Consider the following 20,088-nt stretch of genomic DNA (forward strand, 5'->3'; position numbering starts at 1 on the left):
ATTCCGCTATGTAGAAAGTGCTTCGCAATACGTATTCTTGGCGAGAAAAATTCCAGCGATGTGGTGCAAATAAGGAGTTTCAACGGTTAACCACGAGAATACATATCGACATTAAGAGGTCATAACAGACTTAATATGTTACTTTCCGTTTGCCGAAACTTGGTTAACCGTTGTAACACGAAGGAAGCAGTGTTTTCCTCAGTTTGAGCTGCCGTTTTCTTTGAGAGTCAAATACCAGTTCACGTTTCAAAGCTCTCTTTTCATTTTCTCTCCCGACAATAGACAACAACACAGGGTTTCGCTTGAGAAATGCAGTCCAAATACACAGACATGTGCGCTCATGTCACGCTATTTACGTTGCGTTATCATGTCACACAGGGTGTCACGAGGTAGGATTGAAAGTAATTGTTTTCGTGTACACTTGCAATGTTTGCTACGCAGTCCTTAGTTTTTTATTGAATTGGCCATGAATTTACCTTCACTTTTCCGTAGTTTCGATATTGAACGCAGTGACGGCCGCTCCTCACTAACGTTCCATATTTCCGTGACTGGCCAGTGACTATCTCCACTACGTGTCAATCCTTACCCTACCCGTGATTGTTTGCGCCTTAACAATCGGATAAAGTGAAGAACGAGAAATATTCACTTTATTAAAAATATTTTCAGTACGCATACCCTTGAAATTCATCAAAAGTTGTACATGTGTGCGAGTTTCAGCGTCAGTTTTTAGCATGTAAACCATATCGACGTTTATTCTGGATATCGCAGCCCTTTTATTACGTCATTACGTAATTCGAATTGGTCCCATAATTCGGTCGTGAATAAGTCAATGTCACCCCCACCACCAATAACATAATTATGTCATTGATTCCTTTAATTTCAGTTAAAATCAGTGTAACGGATGATACGCTGCGACTGTAGGAGAAGCCAATTGTCACGCGGCTAAAACTATTTGTGGCGGCGAAACTCCGTGTGAGCGGGTATATTTTACTGGTCGATCATGAATCAACTGTGATCACGAAACTAGGAGCTAGTCCTTGATGGTGATTTTATTGACGATAATCGAACCGTAAACTGAAATATAATGCAACGTAACAAATAATTACTAAAAGCTAAAAGTACAATTGCAATTATTATAGTTTGGCTAGCAGATAATATAAACTTTTTACTGACATTCCAATCATATTTTCATTTTCGTAGCTGTTCCGGTATAAAAACCTTGCCAAAACGCATAATAAGACAAAAGAAATATACTTATTGAAATACAGGAATAGTAAATTTACCAACTAGAATATTAGACTAAATATACTTCATGAAAGGAATAAAATCAACTAAATTTGGGTACGCAGGAGTAAAGAAACCTTCCCAAAAACAATAATGGTTGCTTCCTGCGAATAATGCTATACTAAGAAACTAACAAAATAAATCTGAGAACGGACTACGTTTGCAAACGCATGAAAACTAAATAAACTAAAAGAAATGAGATTCTCACGCCGAACTAAAAAGGTAAAAACCTACTTGAAACTCAAAAAAGGCGTAGTCACGTAATGGTACGAGATACTGAGTATTACAACAATTTCTTGCAGGAATATACTTTATGAGTTGCCAGATAGACAAAACTACAGAAGATAAAATGTACTTACATATCGGTTCCCGCTTGCCTCTAAGTACCAAGAAATGAACTATCCAAAATAGACTACAATGATGTACACATGAAGACGACGAAATCCAACTAAAGCTAAACTTAAGAGACCATGCGTTTTCTACGTAAAAATAGGCGTTGTCTAAGGAAATGAAACTAGCGAATCAGAAAAGCTTAAGGCGAGAGATATCATGTCACTAAATCAATAAAGCTTGTTGTGATGTCATTTACATGGCTCCCCTGAAATATTTATATTTCACTAATCAAAGTTCATATAACTAAAAACTATAATCAAAGTTCAAAATCAAAGTGTTCGTTTTTAAGTAACCTTGTGGCTCTTCGGTGGGGATCTCCCCGGTACTCACTCTTCCACTGCCATTAAAAGTACTAACTTCTGTACTGGTCGCTCTAGGTAACGCAGAGGTCCAGATCTCCTTCCATTCTTGTCCAGGCAGCTATCTGCGAGGGCTACTTGAACCTTGCGGACTTGACCATCTTTACTTGGGTAGACAGTAGCGGCACGAGCAAGTTGCCATGCGTTACGTGAGAGGTTGGGATCTTTCACCATCACTACGTCACCGACGCTTAAATTTCGACGGGGTCTTGTCCACTTCTGACGTTCCTGGAGGCTGAGTAAGTATTCTTTACGCCAGCGGGTCCAAAACTCATTGGCGAGATGCTGTACGCGTCTCCAACGCTTGCGAGCGTACATATCGGCCGGCTCGAACTTTCCAGGCGGTGATAGTAGGACCTTAGACTTCATTGTTAAAAGATGACTTGGGGTCAGTGGTTCTGCGGAATCTGGATCGGTGAGCTGATTGACTGTGAGAGGGCGACTGTTAACTATTGCCTCTGCCTCACACATGAACGTCCTGAGGGATTCATCATCAAGTTGCTCAGAGTTGTGTTGTAAAAGGGATGAGAGCACGTTCCGTACCGTTCGTATCTGGCGTTCCCACACGCCGCCCATGTGGCTTGCCGACGGTACATTCATCTTGAAGGTGATCCAGTCGCATTGTTCTTTCAAGAGGCTTGACTTGATTTTTTCCTGGTCCATTTCGTTTAGGGCTTCCAGAAGTTCTCGTCGGGCTCCCACGAAATTAGTTCCTTGATCGCTTCGTAGTTGACGGACGGGTCCACGTCGGCTGGTAAATCGTCTGAATGCGTTCAGGAACGAATCAGTGTCGAGTGAATTAGCGATCTCTAGGTGGATTGCTCTTGAAGCCATACACGTAAATATGACTCCATAGCGCTTGATTTCTTTACGTTTTTCCTTTACCATGAACGGACCAAAGTAGTCGGCTGCACAATATGTGAAAGGTGGGGCACTTTCCAGTCGATCTTCTGGGAGGTCTGCCATTCTCTGTTCGATTACCGGTCCTCGGAGCTTCCTACATGTCACACAAGAAGCGATAACGGCGCTTACAGCGGATGAGCCTCCGATAATCCAATAACCGCGAGACCTAATTTCGTTGAGCGTCATTCCTTTGCCCTGATGCTTGGTGTACTCGTGGTAGTGCTTGGTAATGAGTTTGGTCACATGACTTCCTTTTGGCAAAATTACGGGATGTTTAACCTGATCGGCGTAATCTGCATTCTTTAGACGACCACCCACGCGCAGAACACCATCCTCATCGATGTAGGGGTCTAATTTACGAACTGAATTATATGGCTTTGTGGTCACGTGCATTGAAGAGTCCTCTTTTCCTTTTACTGGTTCCTTGAGCTGGTCTTTAAATGCCTTGAACTGCGCGGCTTGGATAATTAATTTTCCAGCTCTCTGCAGATCTTGGGCTCTCACTTGAACTGTCTCCTCAGGTTCTTTCTTGGCGCGAGCCTTTAATTTCTTCATATACTTCATGCACAACGCTACCGCCCGCTGTGCGCGATACCAGCTAGAAAACCGTTCGACTCTTCCATCCAAAGTAGACTTGCTTTTTTCAGACGAAGATGTTGTCATGGTGACTGATTTTTTAACTTCGGGGTCGTCATCTCTCAAGATGTGGCTCTGTTCGTCGCTATTCAGCCAAGTACAATCCTTGCTCCACAGAAACTCCGGTCCCAGAATCCATCTTGAATCTTGAAGTTCCTTGGCTTTCATTCCACGCGACGCCTCGTCCGCGGGGTTCTGTTTAGATTCTATGTACCGCCATTGCTTCTTATCGGTGCAATCTTGTATCTCTTGTACCCTGTTGGCCACGTACACATGAAATCGTTTACTTTCATTGTTCAGATACCCAAGCACTACCTTGCTATCCGTCCAGTAGAAGTCTTCGTCGATTGTGTACTCTAATTCCCGATGTATTTGTTGGCTTATTCGTACGGAACAGACAGCAGCGGTAAGCTCAAGTCGCGGGATGGTAACAGGTTTTAGAGGAGCTACTCGAGATTTTCCCATCACAAACGCGCAGTGCACATTGTGCGCTTCATCTTCAAGGCGCAGGTAGCTACACTGACCATATCCTTGGACACTTGCGTCGCTAAAGTGATGTAATTCTGCTCTGATGACTTGACCGAAGTGGCTTGGCTTGTAACATCGGGGAATTTTGATACTTTGAAGTTTCATCAGTTCCATTCGCCATCTTTCCCATTTCATTTTTACTTCTTCTGGAACAGGTTCGTCCCAGTCCAGGTTGAGACCACATAGTTCTTGTAAAATTGCCTTTCCTTGCAACATGAGAGGGGCAACGAATCCTATGGGGTCGTATACGGAACTCACGGTGGACAAAATTCCGCGTCTTGTACATGGCTTGTCTTGGAGAACGATATTGAATTCAAAACTATCGGACTCGACGCACCACTGCACTCCTAATGTGCGTTCCAAAGGGAGTTTATCCAAGTCTAGGTCGATTTCTTTGACACCCTCAGTTCTGTCACTTTCTGGGATGCTCTTGATTACTTCTTTGCTGTTGGATAAGAACTTGTGGAGATTGAAACCACCTTGATGACACATGGCTTTTACGTTCTTCACCAGCTCCACCGCTGACGCTGTTGTAGGGACTGACTTCAAACCATCATCAACATAAAAATCCTTTCGGATAAATTCGGCCGCTTGCTCTCCATATTCTCCCTCGAAGTCGTTCGCGGTTTGCTTCAGCGCAAAGTTGGCGCAACTCGGGGATGATGTGGCGCCAAACAAGTGAACTGTCATGCGATAATCTACGAGACCCTTGGAAGGGTCATTGTCTTCCCACCAGAGGAAACGCAGAAGGTCGCGATGTTCAGGGTTGACGCGTACTTGATGAAACATTCCCTCAATGTCACATGTCACGGCGATCGGTTCTTGTCTGAATCTTAAAAGGACACCTGTTAGGTCGTTAGTCAACAAAGGGCCTTGAATCAAATACTTGTTCAGGGATTCACCGCTATATTCCTGACTGCAGTTAAAAACTATTCTCAGTTTTTTCTTTTTTGGATGTCTTGTTCCATGGTGATTGATGTAGAATGTCATGCCAGGTTTCAAGTTGTCGTCATCTGGAACCTTTTCAGCGTAACCATTGTCAATCATGTCTTTCATGAACTTTATATATTCTTCTTTATAATCCTTGCCGTTTGGTGAGTCAAATCGTTTCTTGAGGTGATACATACGTCGGACTGCATCATTTCTATTGTTAGGTAGACCTTTAAAATCTTCCTTTAAGGGGAGAGGAAGTTCGTAGTGACCGTCGTCGCATCTGTGAAAGCCTGTCTCCGCAATGTTCAGAAATCTCCTATCTTCTTTAGAGAGACCTTGTTTTTTCGCGCTTCGGTGTTCAGCAAAGTCAAGTTCAAACATTTGTTTTACCGCCAATGGATTCATTATTTCCTTTGCTTTGTCTCGAACGACGAAGTCAATACTTAGGTTTTCCATAGGGGTGCTTTCATGTGTCAAGATTGCGTTGCACGAGGAGACTATCGGAGATTCAGGGGACTGGGTGCTAGTGACGGGTCCAACAATACACCATCCAAGCAATGTACGTACTGCGTAGGGATCTTCACTTTTGCCTGTGATGACTTCTTTAGGTTTGATCGCCTTCGGACAATTGCAACCAATGAGGAGGCCGATTTCAATGCTATCGTCTAATTTGGGTATCTTGTCTTTGATTTTCTTGAGATGGGGCCACTTATCGGCCATTTCTGGAGTGGGTATCTGATTCCCTCTGCATGGAATACCTTCCTTTGCGTACGTTTTGGGCAGATCCACTTTCGCTCTTCTGTCAAGTCTTTCCGCTACGAGGCCATCAATTCTTGACACTGATATGACTTCCTTTCCCGACATGGTGCTAAGGGTTAGCTCGGTTTCTACTCCTTCAATTCCGAGGGCTTGTTGAACTTTGGTTGTAATGAACGTGGTGTCGCTTGCATCGTCTAGCAGAGCGTAGACCTTCGCTTCTTTCTTCGGGTTATCACGATGGGACACGAAAACGGGCACAATTTTTGAGTTAGTAATGACGGTCGACTCAACATGTGACGTTAAAGAGACACTAGAGGCGTTGGCTGTTGCCGGGGTACTAGGCGAGTAGTCCTTCTTTTCTTGTGGTTTGTTTTGATCAACCTTTTCCTTTGCTTGAGGCTTGCTATCTTTACCAGTGGGCTCGTTTCTGTGCAGAAGGTTGTGGTGCCTTTTTCCGCACTCTCCGCAGGTAGATTTGGACGGGCAGTTGCGTGAAAGATGACTTGATTTTGCACATCTAAAACATAAACCTTTGGACAAGAAGATGTCGTATCTTTCAACGGGGGAGGCGTTCAAGATCTTGTGGCATTTCACAGCTGAATGGTTTCCTTCGCATATTGGACATGGTGTTAAGTGAGGTAGTGGAGCCGCAGTTCTGCCAGTTTCTCCCGATTTGGTCACAGACGAAAAGAAAGACTGGCCTGTGCTGGCTTCACTTCGTCGTTTTGGTCTTGTAAGACGAACGCGCTGCTCATTTATGTTAGTGGCTTTGTTTCGTTCTCTCTTGAGAGCGTCAGGAGAGAATACAGGATCATTAGCAACCTCTGCTTCTTGCTTGACAAACTGGACGAAATCTTTAAATCCGACAGGGTTCTGGCGTTTTGCTTGTTCTTCATGGGCGAACCTGCACCATTTGACGCCCGAATAAGAGGGAAGCTTCGTTGACAGGGTTACTAGTATTTGGCTAGAATCAAGCTCGGCCATGGACTTCATAGTTTTCATCGCTTCCTGACAGCGTACCAAAAAATCGGAAAACTCTCGAAGCCCTTTAGAATCGCCATCGTTTATCTGTCGCCAGTTCCGTAAATTTGACTTGTAATTTTCGGCTACGACCACAGGGTTCCCATAACGCTGCTCCAACAGTTTGCGGGCTTCTTTATAAGCGGTGTCAGAGTTCGTGGCTAGAAAACCTTTTATCGCCTCGTTAGCGCTTCCGCTTGTGTATTTCTCTAAGAAGAATAGCCGATCCTGATCAGTGTGAACGTTGTTCGCGATAATTGAATCAAATGCCGTGATGAAAGCAGGATACTCGAAACTGTCACTCGAGAATACAGGCGGTTCTTTCACAGGCAAATGAACTGCTTTTTGTTGATTGATGAGGAGCGAGCTCAATTCCGTTTGTTTTGCTTGCAAACTTACAAGATGACTGAGAGTGGCTCCGATGTCAAACGACGGATACGGTTGGGTTTGCGATGCGTTGAAAGCCGGTATTTGTTTTGGGACAAAAGGTTGCGTGTTCGGATTAAGTTCCTTGCTTATCTGATCGACCTCACGCTCCTTTAATTGATCCTTAATTTCTGTTTTGACATCTTCGCTTTTGACCTCATCCTTAATCTTGTTATCTTTGTCATTATCCTTGTCATCAGGGTCAATTAATGGTTTCCGACTGGCATGGCCGTTCGTGATCATTTCACTTTCTTCGTTCAAGATTCTCTTCATTACGTTTTCTTCTGCCTCGGCAATAGAGATTTCTTTTAATATTTGTAATTTTCGCATTTCGTGTTCCTGCTCTAAAAACTGCTTTTCGACTTCGAGTTTGGCCTTTCTTGCCGCCGCTTCTAATCTTCGTGACCTAGCCGACCCTCCCGAGGTGTTCGACTTTTTTGATCTCTTACTGCTGCCTGAAAAGGCGGACTTGGGTTTCTGCTCTTCAGCTTTCCTTTCTACGGAATAGATTTTGTCAACAAGCTGGGTACGTGATTCTATGGCTACTCTGTCTTGTACATCAAACCATTGGTAAGCGGTTTGCCTTTCTTCTTCGGAGTCGATATACTCATAAAATTCGTAATGTGCGTCATTAAACTCGTCCTTTATTTTATCGAGGTTATCGCGTGCAAGCTGCAAGGAGGCCCACGGCGGTTCATCGCAGTTTAAAAGTTCTCGAATCGAATCGAGGTGTTTTTGCAGATTAGAACTGCATGTTCTTCGTCTTTTTTCTAGCGTTTCTTTTTTATATTCTCTTCCTTTCATCGTTTGTTTCCTTTCGCGTGTGTCCTTAATCTCGCCGGACGCCGCGCCTTCGAATTCCTGGCGTTCTTTCGATCCTTCGTAAAGTTCGTCATCGTTCATTCCAGTTTCTCCAATTTCCGATTTTGAACTCATTGTGCACGAAAGTTAGAGGTAACGGCGATATTTTACTGTAACGGATGATACGCTGCGACTGTAGGAGAAGCCAATTGTCACGCGGCTAAAACTATTTGTGGCGGCGAAACTCCGTGTGAGCGGGTATATTTTACTGGTCGATCATGAATCAACTGTGATCACGAAACTAGGAGCTAGTCCTTGATGGTGATTTTATTGACGATAATCGAACCGTAAACTGAAATATAATGCAACGTAACAAATAATTACTAAAAGCTAAAAGTACAATTGCAATTATTATAGTTTGGCTAGCAGATAATATAAACTTTTTACTGACATTCCAATCATATTTTCATTTTCGTAGCTGTTCCGGTATAAAAACCTTGCCAAAACGCGTAATAAGACAAAAGAAATATACTTATTGAAATACAGGAATAGTAAATTTACCAACTAGAATATTAGACTAAATATACTTCATGAAAGGAATAAAATCAACTAAATTTGGGTACGCAGGAGTAAAGAAACCTTCCCAAAAACAATAATGGTTGCTTCCTGCGAATAATGCTATACTAAGAAACTAACAAAATAAATCTGAGAACGGACTACGTTTGCAAACGCATGAAAACTAAATAAACTAAAAGAAATGAGATTCTCACGCCGAACTAAAAAGGTAAAAACCTACTTGAAACTCAAAAAAGGCGTAGTCACGTAATGGTACGAGATACTGAGTATTACAACAATTTCTTGCAGGAATATACTTTATGAGTTGCCAGATAGACAAAACTACAGAAGATAAAATGTACTTACATATCGGTTCCCGCTTGCCTCTAAGTACCAAGAAATGAACTATCCAAAATAGACTACAATGATGTACACATGAAGACGACGAAATCCAACTAAAGCTAAACTTAAGAGACCATGCGTTTTCTACGTAAAAATAGGCGTTGTCTAAGGAAATGAAACTAGCGAATCAGAAAAGCTTAAGGCGAGAGATATCATGTCACTAAATCAATAAAGCTTGTTGTGATGTCATTTACAATCAGTGTCATACATGGCTCAACTTGTGTGCAGTAGCACAATTTTGCATTCAGACAATGAGGGACAAAAGTGTTGACACACTTCCGTAAAATGGCCCCTTTTTGCATAGTGGATATACTTATCCCCTTCCCCTGTCTACCCCAACCCCTTCCCCCCAAAATCAATGTTGAATTTTGGACCCTCAATTCTTTTTTTTACTTCAGACAACATTGATTTGGGGGGTCGGGGGATTTACGGCGTTTAAAAGGAATGAAATAATAAATGAATTAAATGTTTGTTAAAAGCACCCGTTTTAAACAAGTGTGTCAACTACTTTTGTCCCTGATTGTAGCTTACATGTAAATAAGTCTGGTGGGAAATGTTTTTCCAGTTTGTTGCCTTTACACTCTGTAATTCTAGATGCCAAAACTAATTCAAGAGTGTGTTTTCTGATATATTGTAGACCTACCATTAGGAACAAGCATAGAGATGACACCCTCAAACACTACAGTGCTGCATGGTTCTACTGTGACACTTAACTGCAGCACAGATGCCAACCCAGCAGCCCATGTGTATCAGTTCTACTTCAATGACTCTTTCATCAGCAACAGTAGCTCAGGTCTGTTAAACATTACTGTTGATACAGATGGAGTGTACACCTGTGTTCCTATCAACAAAGTTGGCACAGGACACAATGCTAATGTCAGCATCACCATGGTTGGTAAGTCACTCGTATATTTTAGCATGAGTGTTCTTGGTTTTGTTTCAATAAAAATAATGCTATTCACAGATTTAAATAGTTTGGACTTCAGTTCTTAAGGTTGGTTTGAGAGATGTTGATTACTTAGCTAGGGTACTTAGTCCCACTTTGTGCTATTTTACTACTAAGACAACCCCCAGCTACTTTCCTGGGAAGCAAAAGGAGTGTAAAACCAAAAGAGTTTTGTAGTTGTTTTATTCCCCGCTTACTTAACCTGCTAACTTGTAATCTCAATGACAGCTTTGCAATAAGGTTTGTCCTCAGATACTGTACATTGCTGTGGCTGTATTGAAACCCCTTCAACCTGATTTTTTATACTAAGTTGCGTTAAAGCACTGTCGTGACATTACTTGCTTCAATTCTAAAAAGGGGCAGCCAGAAACCATTCTCTAAGTTCATTTTTTTTAGTTGATATTTTGCCAAACATAGATATTGGTTGCCAGAAAAAAAAGCAAGACACTTTGCACATTATTTGGGATAATCAAACTGGGTACCCAGCTAATACATATTAGTTGTAGCTATAGTTATTATTGAACAGGGAGTGAGAAAGAAGCCTACTTTGTTCTGTTTAGGAGACATGCAGTATGGAGCAAATTTATAAAATGGATGGAACTGTTGGTTTCTTGTGATTTATTTTTTAAAGTACTAACTTGCACATGCACTGCAAACAAGGAGGGAAGTATTAGATTAACTACTAACAATGGAGGCCATTTACAGATAAAATTTGGACAAGTCACATGGTCTTAAAACAGGGACATAAGATGAAATAGCAACAAACAAGAACAGTATGGGACGAAATTGCAACTGCACAAAATCAATTGTAAAATACAGACAGGAACGTGGGTTCTGCAATACCTGAAATATAGGAGGTTTGAAGTTCATGCTGGAGACATATGACCCCCCTCCCCTCCTCCAAAGGCAAGGCTGTGCTCTAAGGAAAATTGAAGGGAGCCCAGTTCTCTGAAACTGTAAAATCCAGGGTGCCCAGCATATGATTTGTAAGAAAAATCTAAGATTTTCTAGTCACCCGAGAGCAAAAGTTAGGTGCCCAGGGGCCACCGGGTTCTGCTAGAGCACAGCCCTGAAAGGGCCTCATTATGACATGATATTACTTGGTCTCAAACATTCAGTGTTAGCGCCAGTTACTTCATGGTCATCTTTAACAAGAAACCCTTGTGCAGCTATAACTATTTTGAAGTTAACATTATTTCTTTGTTTCTTTGAAGATGCACCTTCACTTGATGTTTATCCTACATCCTCTGTTGTCGTGGAAGGACAAAATTTCACACTCTACTGCAATGCTTCAGGGAAACCTTCTCCTCGACTTACTTGGACCAAAGTTGGTGGCTTGGGTCGAGTGTTGTCACAAACATCAACACTTATTGTGAATAATGCGAGCAGGACAGTTACCGCTAACAACATGATTCAGTATCACTGTACAGCTGATAATGGAGTGGGACGTCCCGCTACTGCTGTTGCAAATGTTACTGTCCACTGTAAGTACCTCATTGTCTCTGACAGAAACGTATCACCATAACAATTCTTATTCTAGCAAAACATGGGTGTTGTGTCATTCCAAATCAACCACTAAAGCCCTTGTACATGTGTTTGTTACCTTGCATGTAGATTATTGTAATAGTCTTTTATATGGCTTGCCAGCTTCTCACCTGAATAAGGTTCAGCGCGCTTTAAATGCCGCAGCAAGACTAGTTAGTCGCGCAGCATGCTACTGTCCCATAATGCCATTGCTGTACAAGCTGCACTGGCTACCAGTTAGGCAACACATTAGTTTTAAGATTCTGCTATTAATTTGTTTTTAATGCCATCCATGGATTCGCGCCAACGTATTTAAGAGAACCTGTGTCAATTAAAAGATCAGGAAATTATAATTTAAGATCCTCCTTGGATGGTTTGTTGCTTGCAACGCCAACTTATAGAAGGAGGGTTACATTAGGAGACAGATCATTTCAGGTCTCAGCTCCGGCACTTTGGGATGTATTACCGCGTGAGATTCGTTCTATTACAGATCTAGGGATTTTTAAGTGCCATCTAAAAACGCACGTCTGAAGGGAAGCTTTTTATTAATTTTTATCACACTAATAACTAGTATCTTAACATATGTTGTATATTAAATTTTTATTTTTATCATAGTCTGTTTTAAATAAATATTAGTTAGATACCTTGAATTAAATTATTATAGATAGGAATCATGTAATGTGCACTTGATCATTTCATAGAAACACGCAATATAAGAATTATATTATTATTATTATTATTATTATTATTATTAACTCAACACTCACACAAATGTATTGATCCCTTGCAAGCATTGCAGCAACTCTTGGGCCAATGCTGGTTGGATCTTTTTTTTTTCAAATTTATGGCATGCTGAATGCATAGTTTGCAGAAGGGATTGGTTATGAAATATGACACCACATTACTGCAGTTGCTATTCAGAGCTCCCTGACTGTGTAAAAGTTTTTGGTAGTGGTTTGATAGGACATTTTTGTTGGCCAGTTAGGTCTAAACAACCTAAGAAAAGACTTATAGCAAAGCCATCTGATGGCCCTAACAATTATTGTAGTTTATTAACTGCTGAATACATACATGTAGTATGTAATGTTTTATTCTCTCATCATTTCTTATTCTTTTTAAGCCCCTAGATGAGTTGCACACTGCATCTGCTTATTTTTTTTATAAAGGTCTTAACAAAGATTGCTTGTGATTTGGAATTCTGGATTTAAGTCCCCTAGTTTATTGCTATATTAGTAGTACAGTAGAGAATGATTTATTCCTGTATGGGGGCATGAGGAATCTCATTCTTTTCAGCAGGAATTTAGAAATGCTGATGTTGTCATGAATAAGGATTCTACTAAAACAGGATGATGTCACACTCTTATGTTGTGCTTAGTATAACCAGTTTAGCAGGTTGTAGTTTTTTAAGATGGATGATGTCATTATTGGTGTAGCCGGAAGTTTGAAAAGAAACGTGTTATTGCAACCCCTTTTGTAGTATTTGGGTCATAGGGTTAGACGGCATATGAATTTAATTTTACTATTTATTGCTTAAGAAAACTAAACCAAACTTATCCCCTACTTGAAACACAGTTGTGGTTCTCAGAGAGGTGCATTTAATCATTTTCGTCTTGTTTAACAGTTCCTCCAGAGTTCATCTCTACCCCTTCATCTCATCAACTTGTTGAGGGCAGGGGAGCTTTGCTGTACTGTAATGCTACCAGTAATCCAGAGCCAAATATAACTTGGACAAAAGGTGGAAATGACAAGTTGTTGTCAACTTCAGAGATTCTTAATCTGACCAGTGTGCTGAGAGAAGATAATGGAGCAGTGTACACATGTAAAGTGCAAAATTATCTCGGATTGGTGAAAGCTACGGCCGTAATTACTGTGTTTTGTGAGTATTTTAGTTATTAATCGTTGTGGAATTTTTTAAAGTTATTTTGTAGAATGTCCTTTTTGATAGAATTTAAGAAAAAAGACGGCAACTCAGAAAATTTTTCTGCTTTATTGTTTATCAGGCCTTAACCAATACTTGTGGCTAAAAAGACATTCAGGCAGAATTCTTAACAAATACTTACTTTTTAGTTTAGCATGGAGTTTTTCTTTGTATCCTCCTTGGAAACAATAAGGTTGTTCATTTTAACTGACATTCTCATTGCTCTTCAGGAAGGAAGAGGAAATACATGTAGTCTGCATTGAACATAACACAAAGACTGTGTATCACTTTCAGATGCACCAATGGTGGCAATCCAGCAGTGTTCCTCTCCGGTTACTGAGGGTGATAATGTGACATTATACTGCAATGCTACTGGTAATCCATCTCCCAATATAACTTGGACCAGAGCAAACTCAAGTGCAGTTATCTCATTCAGTGAGTTGTTTCACTTGGAAGCTGTCAAGAGGAATGAATCAGGAAGTTACGTTTGTCATGCTTCCAATGGTTTCGGTACCCACAACACATCCTGCAGTGTGGATGTGCAATGTAAGTTGTATTGAGGAGCTAAGGGACAAGGGCATGTCATTTTTTTCCAGAATTGCTTTGATTTTGCATGCAACCTAATTTTCAATCGTTCAGTCAAGTTTCTTGTGAATGTTGCACGCAGGGCCAATCAATAAGGAGGCAAAACAGAGATATTTTGTTTTATTGATGTGGACCTTAAGCAGAGCCCAAATGTTTTGTGTGTAAGTGCATCTGTATCCTACATGGCTTAAGTGGTGTAGTCAAGAACGAATTTTATCGTTTTATCGTAAGAAAATACAACGGTATGCCTGGATAGTAAGAGACAAAAAACAACCAAAAAATGTGGGTATTCATAGTCTTGGGTACCACAGGAGAAACTTGTGAGATTTTTCCTAGGAGTCAGGAAAAAAAGCAAACACAAAATTTATGGACTTGCCGTTTTGTATAACATGAAAAGAAAATGCTGTTTGGGCAAAAGTACTTAAATGTACCGTAAATATCTTTTTGTTTAACTGCCTTTGAGTTAAGCACACGGTTTGCATGCCTTGAAAGGTCCTTCAGTTTTAGGGGGAGTCCAGGGCTGTGCTCTAGCACAAGGTTGTCATTAAGAGCTGGGGGCCGGGGAGTTTTCCCCGGCTACTATGAGTGTGGCCCCCAGCTACTTTTATTGGAAGATAGAAGAGAAATAGAACCAAAAGAAATCCCTAGCCTTTTGATTCCCCGCCTACTTGTTGTATTTACTCAGCAACTTGAAATCTTAGCGACAACCCTTTAGCAGCACCGGGTGGCCCATGGTGCCGCACTTTTGCTCTTGGGGGACGAGAAAATCTTAGATTTTTCATACAATTTATAATTATGCTGAGCACACTGGATTTTAGAGATTCAGAGCAATTGGCTCCCTTCAATTTTCCCTACAGCACAGCTTTGGAGTCTGTCAAAAGTCCTTGAATTCAATTTTCCTTGAAATGTCTTTAAAGTTTTGTGCAAGTCCTTGAATTTTATTCAACTATGAATTAAGTGGCCTGGAATGTTTCTTTTTTTAATGCTTTTTGCTTGTCCTAAAGAGAATATAAATTATAAAAAATGTAGCTCAGACAAGTTATTGGTGATTTACATAAAGCGTCTCTTGTTTTATGCAAGAATCAACTTTCAATTTAAGACAAGGGAGCAGAACTTAAAAATATACGGAAGGTGGTGGATCAAGCAGTGGCCTGGGATTTTTGTACAGGCTTTGGTAGGTGGTCCTTGAAAAGTCCTTAACCCATTCACCCCTAGAGATTTTGCCGAAAAGCGCATTTGAAGGTAGTCGAACGGTTTTCTGGTCACTGTAGTGCTATTAAGAGCTTAAACTTACCACAAAGCCGTTTACAGGTTGTACTCTTTGCAGCCTTCTGATCCAGATGCAAAATATTAGTTTGCGAAGTTCGGGCATACGCAGAGGGCAAAATTTCGAGATAATTTTTGGGTTTAAAAGTGACACAGCAGTCTTGACTTGTACTTTTTGCTTTCTCTCCTCCCTTCTTTTTTTTCGCTTTCCTTGCCTCTTTTTTTTTTTTGTTGGAGATTTAGAAGGCTTCATTTTGGTGGGAATGGTTTTACTGTAGGAAAGCTCTTAGGATCTTAGGATTTGATGAAGGGAAAGGTAGGTGGGTAGTAGAACAAGATTTTCATGGCTATTTTTGGGTCAATGTTACATGGTTTTTTGCCTTTTTCTCCAGTGACCTTGACTGAATTGTGCTGATTCTGGTATGGTTTGAAAGATCTCTTCACTCTGCACACGTTAGCAGACAAAGTTGTCCTTGACCGTTAAAACTGATGACATCACAAGTGGTAGAAGGGATGTGGATCCGCACGGGCGGCTCAGGGGTGAATGGGTTAAAAGATGGTTGTAAGTTTTTGTATTAACCCTGAAACATTCTGAAATTTTTTTCTGCCTTTGTTCTTTAGATCAACCCACTGATACAGCTCTTACAACTGCTCCAACCAACACCACAGCCTTGCGTGGTTCCCCTATGTCACTAAATTGTGTTACAGATGCCAACCCAGCAGCCCATGTGTATCAGTTCTATCTTAATGACTCTTTTATTAGCAACAGTAGCTCAGGTGTGCTCAACACCACTGTTAATACAGATGGAGTGTACACCTGTGTTCCTATCAACAAAGTTGGCACAAGACACAATGCTACTGTCAGCATCACCATGGTTGGTAAGTTCAGTGCATCGTCAATCGTTTTCACATGATTTCGCAGTAACATATAAGTGTGTACCATACTAATGAAGTTGTGACCATTTAAGTGATGGGGTTTGAATTCTGTTCCCAGGTAAAGATAATTTTGTTCCAACAAATTTGTATAGATCAGGGCTCTAAATTGTGACTGATACTGTCACTCGCGCAACTAACATTTTCTCCTTGGCGACTAAAAATTCTTGTTTAGTCGCCACTTTGGTGACCAGATTTCTCTATGATTTAGATTTAAATTTAAAGTTAAAACAAATTTTTCATTTGCCAAATCGCATAACCAAGGCCAGTTTACCTCCAAATAATAATAAGTTATATCGACTTCTGTGTGCGATTTTTTCAAACAATCAAATCTGATGGGTGGTTCCATACTATGAGCTGTGTCATTTACATTGTACAAACTGAAAATTAAAAATTTGCATCTGGCGACTATTTTTCTCCAGTTGGTTGGCAAAAGGTGACCTTAGGATTTTTTAAATTTTGAGCCCTGTAGTTGCTGACCATGTGAGTCAAAAACGTTCTACATTTAGTTCTCACCATACCGCATGTAACACCAATACTGAAGCCGTCATCAATTATTTTTTAACATTGTTTCTCTTTCTTCAGTTGCTCCATCAATAGAAATCTCCGATACAATGCTGATTGCAGTTGAGGGAAGCAACGTGACTTTATCTTGCAACGCTTCTGGAAAACCTCCTCCATTAATAACATGGACAAGAATAGGTGACTCTAAAGTCTTTCCTCAAGGTTCATCCATCAGTGTTGTGAATGTCACCAGACCTGGAACCCCTGATAACATGATCCAGTATAAGTGTACAGCTAGTAATGGAGTGAGGAGTCCTGCTAAAGCTGTGGCGAATATTACTGTCCACTGTAAGTATGATGTTCATCCATCGTACTGTAAATCCTCTAATAACATAATGGCTGTATAGGTAAACAACCAAGGCCCTAATTTGCTCAAGAAAGCAAAGCCCTGAAGGATTCTGGCAGTAGTAGGACAATAATGATGCCATGTTGCAAATGAAATATTTCTTTAGCTTTTGACTTCACTTTCATCAATCACCTTTATTTTTGGTTCATTTTTTGAACATCACGTTCAAATGTGAAATAATTCTGTCCAATGGCTGTCAACCTTTTTTTAACTGCAAGGTTTTTTTGACAGCTATGGTATCTGCCTCTGACTGCTCTCACATTAAAGTTTTATCGACTTTCTTTTCTCATCGTCCCTCTTCAGTGGCCATACTATCCTATGTTTTTTTTTTTGTACTTTACATTAACCCATTCGCCCCCGAACCGCCCGTAACCGCCCGTGCGGATCCAGGTCCTTTCTACCCTTTGTGACGTCATCAGTTTTAACGGTCAAGGACAACTTTCTTCGCTAACTTGTGCAGGGTGAAGAGATCTTTCAAACCATACCAGAATGAGCAAAATTCAGTCAAGGACACCGGAGAAAGAAGCAAAAAACCACGTGACATGGACCTGAAAATCTCCATGAAAATCTTGTTCCACTGCCCACCTACCTTTCCTTTCACCTAATCCTAAGATCCTAAAAGCTTTCCTACAAACTATTCCCACCAAAATGAAGCCTACTAAATGCCCAGCAAGAGAAAAAAAAATGAGGCAAGAAACGCGAAAAAAGAAGGGAGGAGAGAAAGTGAAAAGTAAAAGTCAAGACTGCTGTGTCACTTTTAAACCCAAAAACAAAAATCTCGAAATTTTGCTTTCTGCGCATGCCCGAACTTCGCAAGCTGATATTTTGCATCTGGATCAGAAGGCCGCGAAGTGTACGACCTGTAAACCGGTTTGTGGTAAGTTTTAGCTCTTTGTAGCACGACAGTGACCAGAAAACCACTCGCCTAGCTTCAAAACGCGTTTTTCGGCAAAATCTCCAGGAGCGAATGGGTTACAAACAAACAATATTACAGAAATTTACAATTCATTACAGTTAAGTCTAATTATCGGTTACTAAAATTTATGTTACATTAAAACAGATAACTAATTAAAAAAAGAGAAATGAAGAAAAAGACGAAAAAAAAGACAAAGTCCAAAAAATGACTACAAAATCAAATACAAGAAGGTTGTCGGCCTTTTAGTCTTCCCTCCCTCCCATCTGCCCTGTTATCCTGTGGTTACTACCCAGCTATGGGTAGCTTTTGTTGTAGGTACCATGAACATGAAGGTCAAAAATGTAAACACCTCTTGTATTGCTGGCAATTTGTGTTTTTTATTTTGCCTTCATAAATGTCCTCTTAGTTTTGTCCTCATGTGCACCCATACAGCTGCACCCCACTCAGCAGTCTCCTGTGGGTGTGGTCCTAATGGAACTAAAAAAACCGAACACAAAATTTTGTGGATTTGCCCTTTGCATAGCATGGAAAGAAAATACAATTAACTCGTAATGTAAATTGTTTAAATTTTTCTTTTATTAAAAAAACGTTGTCTTTTAGTTGAACCTCAAAGGCTTAAGATTTCTCGACCTTTTGGTTTTTGTTTTAACAGGTATATTTGTTGCCTTTGTTCTTTAGATCCACCAACCAGTACAGGTTTAACAACTTCTCTGGTTAACACCACAGTGCTATGGGGCTCTACTGTGTCTCTTAATTGCAGTACAGATGCCAATCCTGCTGCTTACATGTATCAGTTCTACTTTAATGATGCCATTATTGGCAACCATAGCTCGGGTCTATTAAACATCACTGTTGATGCAGATGGAGTGTATACCTGTGTTCCTATCAACACAGTTGGCACAGGACACAATGCTACTGTCAGCATCACCATGGTTGGTAAGTCACTCATATTTTTAGTGGAGTGAGCATTTTCATGGTTTGTACTAATTTTGTGACTTTTTGTGTCATGCTCCTGCACTACATACAATAGGACAAATAACAAATCCACGCTTTTTGTTCTGAATGAACTGCTGAATGTTTTGCATGTGCAAACCCTTCACAGCTTTAGAAATGACTGGGTGAAAAAATTCAACTCTAAAGTCCTTGTCCAATATCTTTTCTAACATTGTGTGCTTTGTTCTGTTTTCTTCAGTTGCACCATTAGTAAAGATCTCTGACACCATTCTGACTATAGTGGAAGGAAGCAATGTGACATTATCCTGCAATGCTTCTGGAAAACCTTCTCCAGTAATAACATGGACACGAGTGGGTGACTCTAAAGTCTTTCCTCAAGGCTCATCCATCACTGTTTTGAACGTTAGCAGACCTGGTACCCCAGATAATATTATCCGGTATCAGTGCACAGCCAGTAATGGAGTTGAGAGTCCTGTTGAAGCCGTTGCAAAGGTTACTGTTCACTGTAAGTATAATAAGAAATAGCATTTTTGCAAACGTGAAATTTGTATTTTGTAAGAATGTCGCTAATGCCAATGACACCCAATTCCAGGTTTTGTTCAGCAGCAAAAGTTGCAGTTCTGTATATGTTCTCATTCAGCCAAGTTCCACATATTGAATAGCCTATTTACATGGTTCGTACAATCTTGAAACATCTTGAATTTTAGTAGTCATCTTAAGAAATCCTTGAAGTTGGTTAAGGTCCTCGAAAACTAATCGATTTCTTAATTAAGTTGTAAAAAGTCCTTGAAATTCATTACCTTGTTTATGCCACACCATTTTCTGGGAAATTAGAGTATTTCTGGAGAAAAATTTGGCCCCTCCCAGTGTAAGAACATGTAGACCTCACAGGAAATGTAAAAACAATTTTTGCGGATGAACAACATTTTATTGTTGTTTCTTTATTTTAAATCCTTTCTCTTTCCTCAGATGCAACTGCAAGTCAGTGACTTGTCATTTTGCAAAGTGTTGTTATAGAAAGTAGTATAAAGTAATTTGATCAACCATGGCTGACGAGAAGTAAAAATGGTAACTGACTCCATTAAGTGTTTTTACCAATAAGGTGTTCAAAAGGGGAATAAAGAAAGCTGAATGATT

At 40.4% G+C, this 20,088-nt stretch overlaps 2 protein-coding genes across 2 annotated transcripts in view; one reads left to right on the forward strand and one right to left on the reverse strand.

Annotated features, from left to right (window-relative positions):
* The window catches only part of LOC140949638 (hemicentin-1-like), a gene marked incomplete at its 5' end in the record, with an annotated part of 60,841 nt that overhangs the window by 13,823 nt on the left and 26,930 nt on the right, over positions 1-20,088 (forward strand). Inside the window, 8 exons of the mRNA XM_073398791.1 lie at positions 9,637-9,894; positions 11,160-11,429; positions 13,091-13,345; positions 13,682-13,933; positions 15,860-16,117; positions 16,757-17,023; positions 18,676-18,933; positions 19,190-19,456. Coding sequence (XP_073254892.1) covers positions 9,637-9,894; positions 11,160-11,429; positions 13,091-13,345; positions 13,682-13,933; positions 15,860-16,117; positions 16,757-17,023; positions 18,676-18,933; positions 19,190-19,456 — 2,085 coding nt within the window. The remainder of the gene's footprint in view (positions 1-9,636; positions 9,895-11,159; positions 11,430-13,090; positions 13,346-13,681; positions 13,934-15,859; positions 16,118-16,756; positions 17,024-18,675; positions 18,934-19,189; positions 19,457-20,088) is intronic.
* LOC140950760 (uncharacterized) lies at positions 900-9,191 on the reverse strand. Its single transcript, XM_073399994.1, has 3 exons — positions 8,964-9,191; positions 1,644-8,394; positions 900-1,074 (listed from the first exon to the last, which is right to left on the reverse strand). The coding sequence occupies exon 2, from the start codon at positions 8,175-8,177 to the stop codon at positions 2,004-2,006; it is 6,174 nt and encodes a 2,057-aa protein (XP_073256095.1). The 5' UTR covers positions 8,178-8,394; positions 8,964-9,191; the 3' UTR covers positions 900-1,074; positions 1,644-2,003.

This window comes from Porites lutea, chromosome 10 (genome assembly GCF_958299795.1).
Source record: "Porites lutea chromosome 10, jaPorLute2.1, whole genome shotgun sequence".
NCBI lineage: Eukaryota > Metazoa > Cnidaria > Anthozoa > Scleractinia > Poritidae > Porites > Porites lutea.

Excerpts from the sequence above, each read along its gene's own strand:
- LOC140950760 (XM_073399994.1), bottom strand. The coding sequence starts at position 8,177 with ATGAGTTCAAAATCGGAAATTGGAGAAACTGGAATGAACGATGACGAA.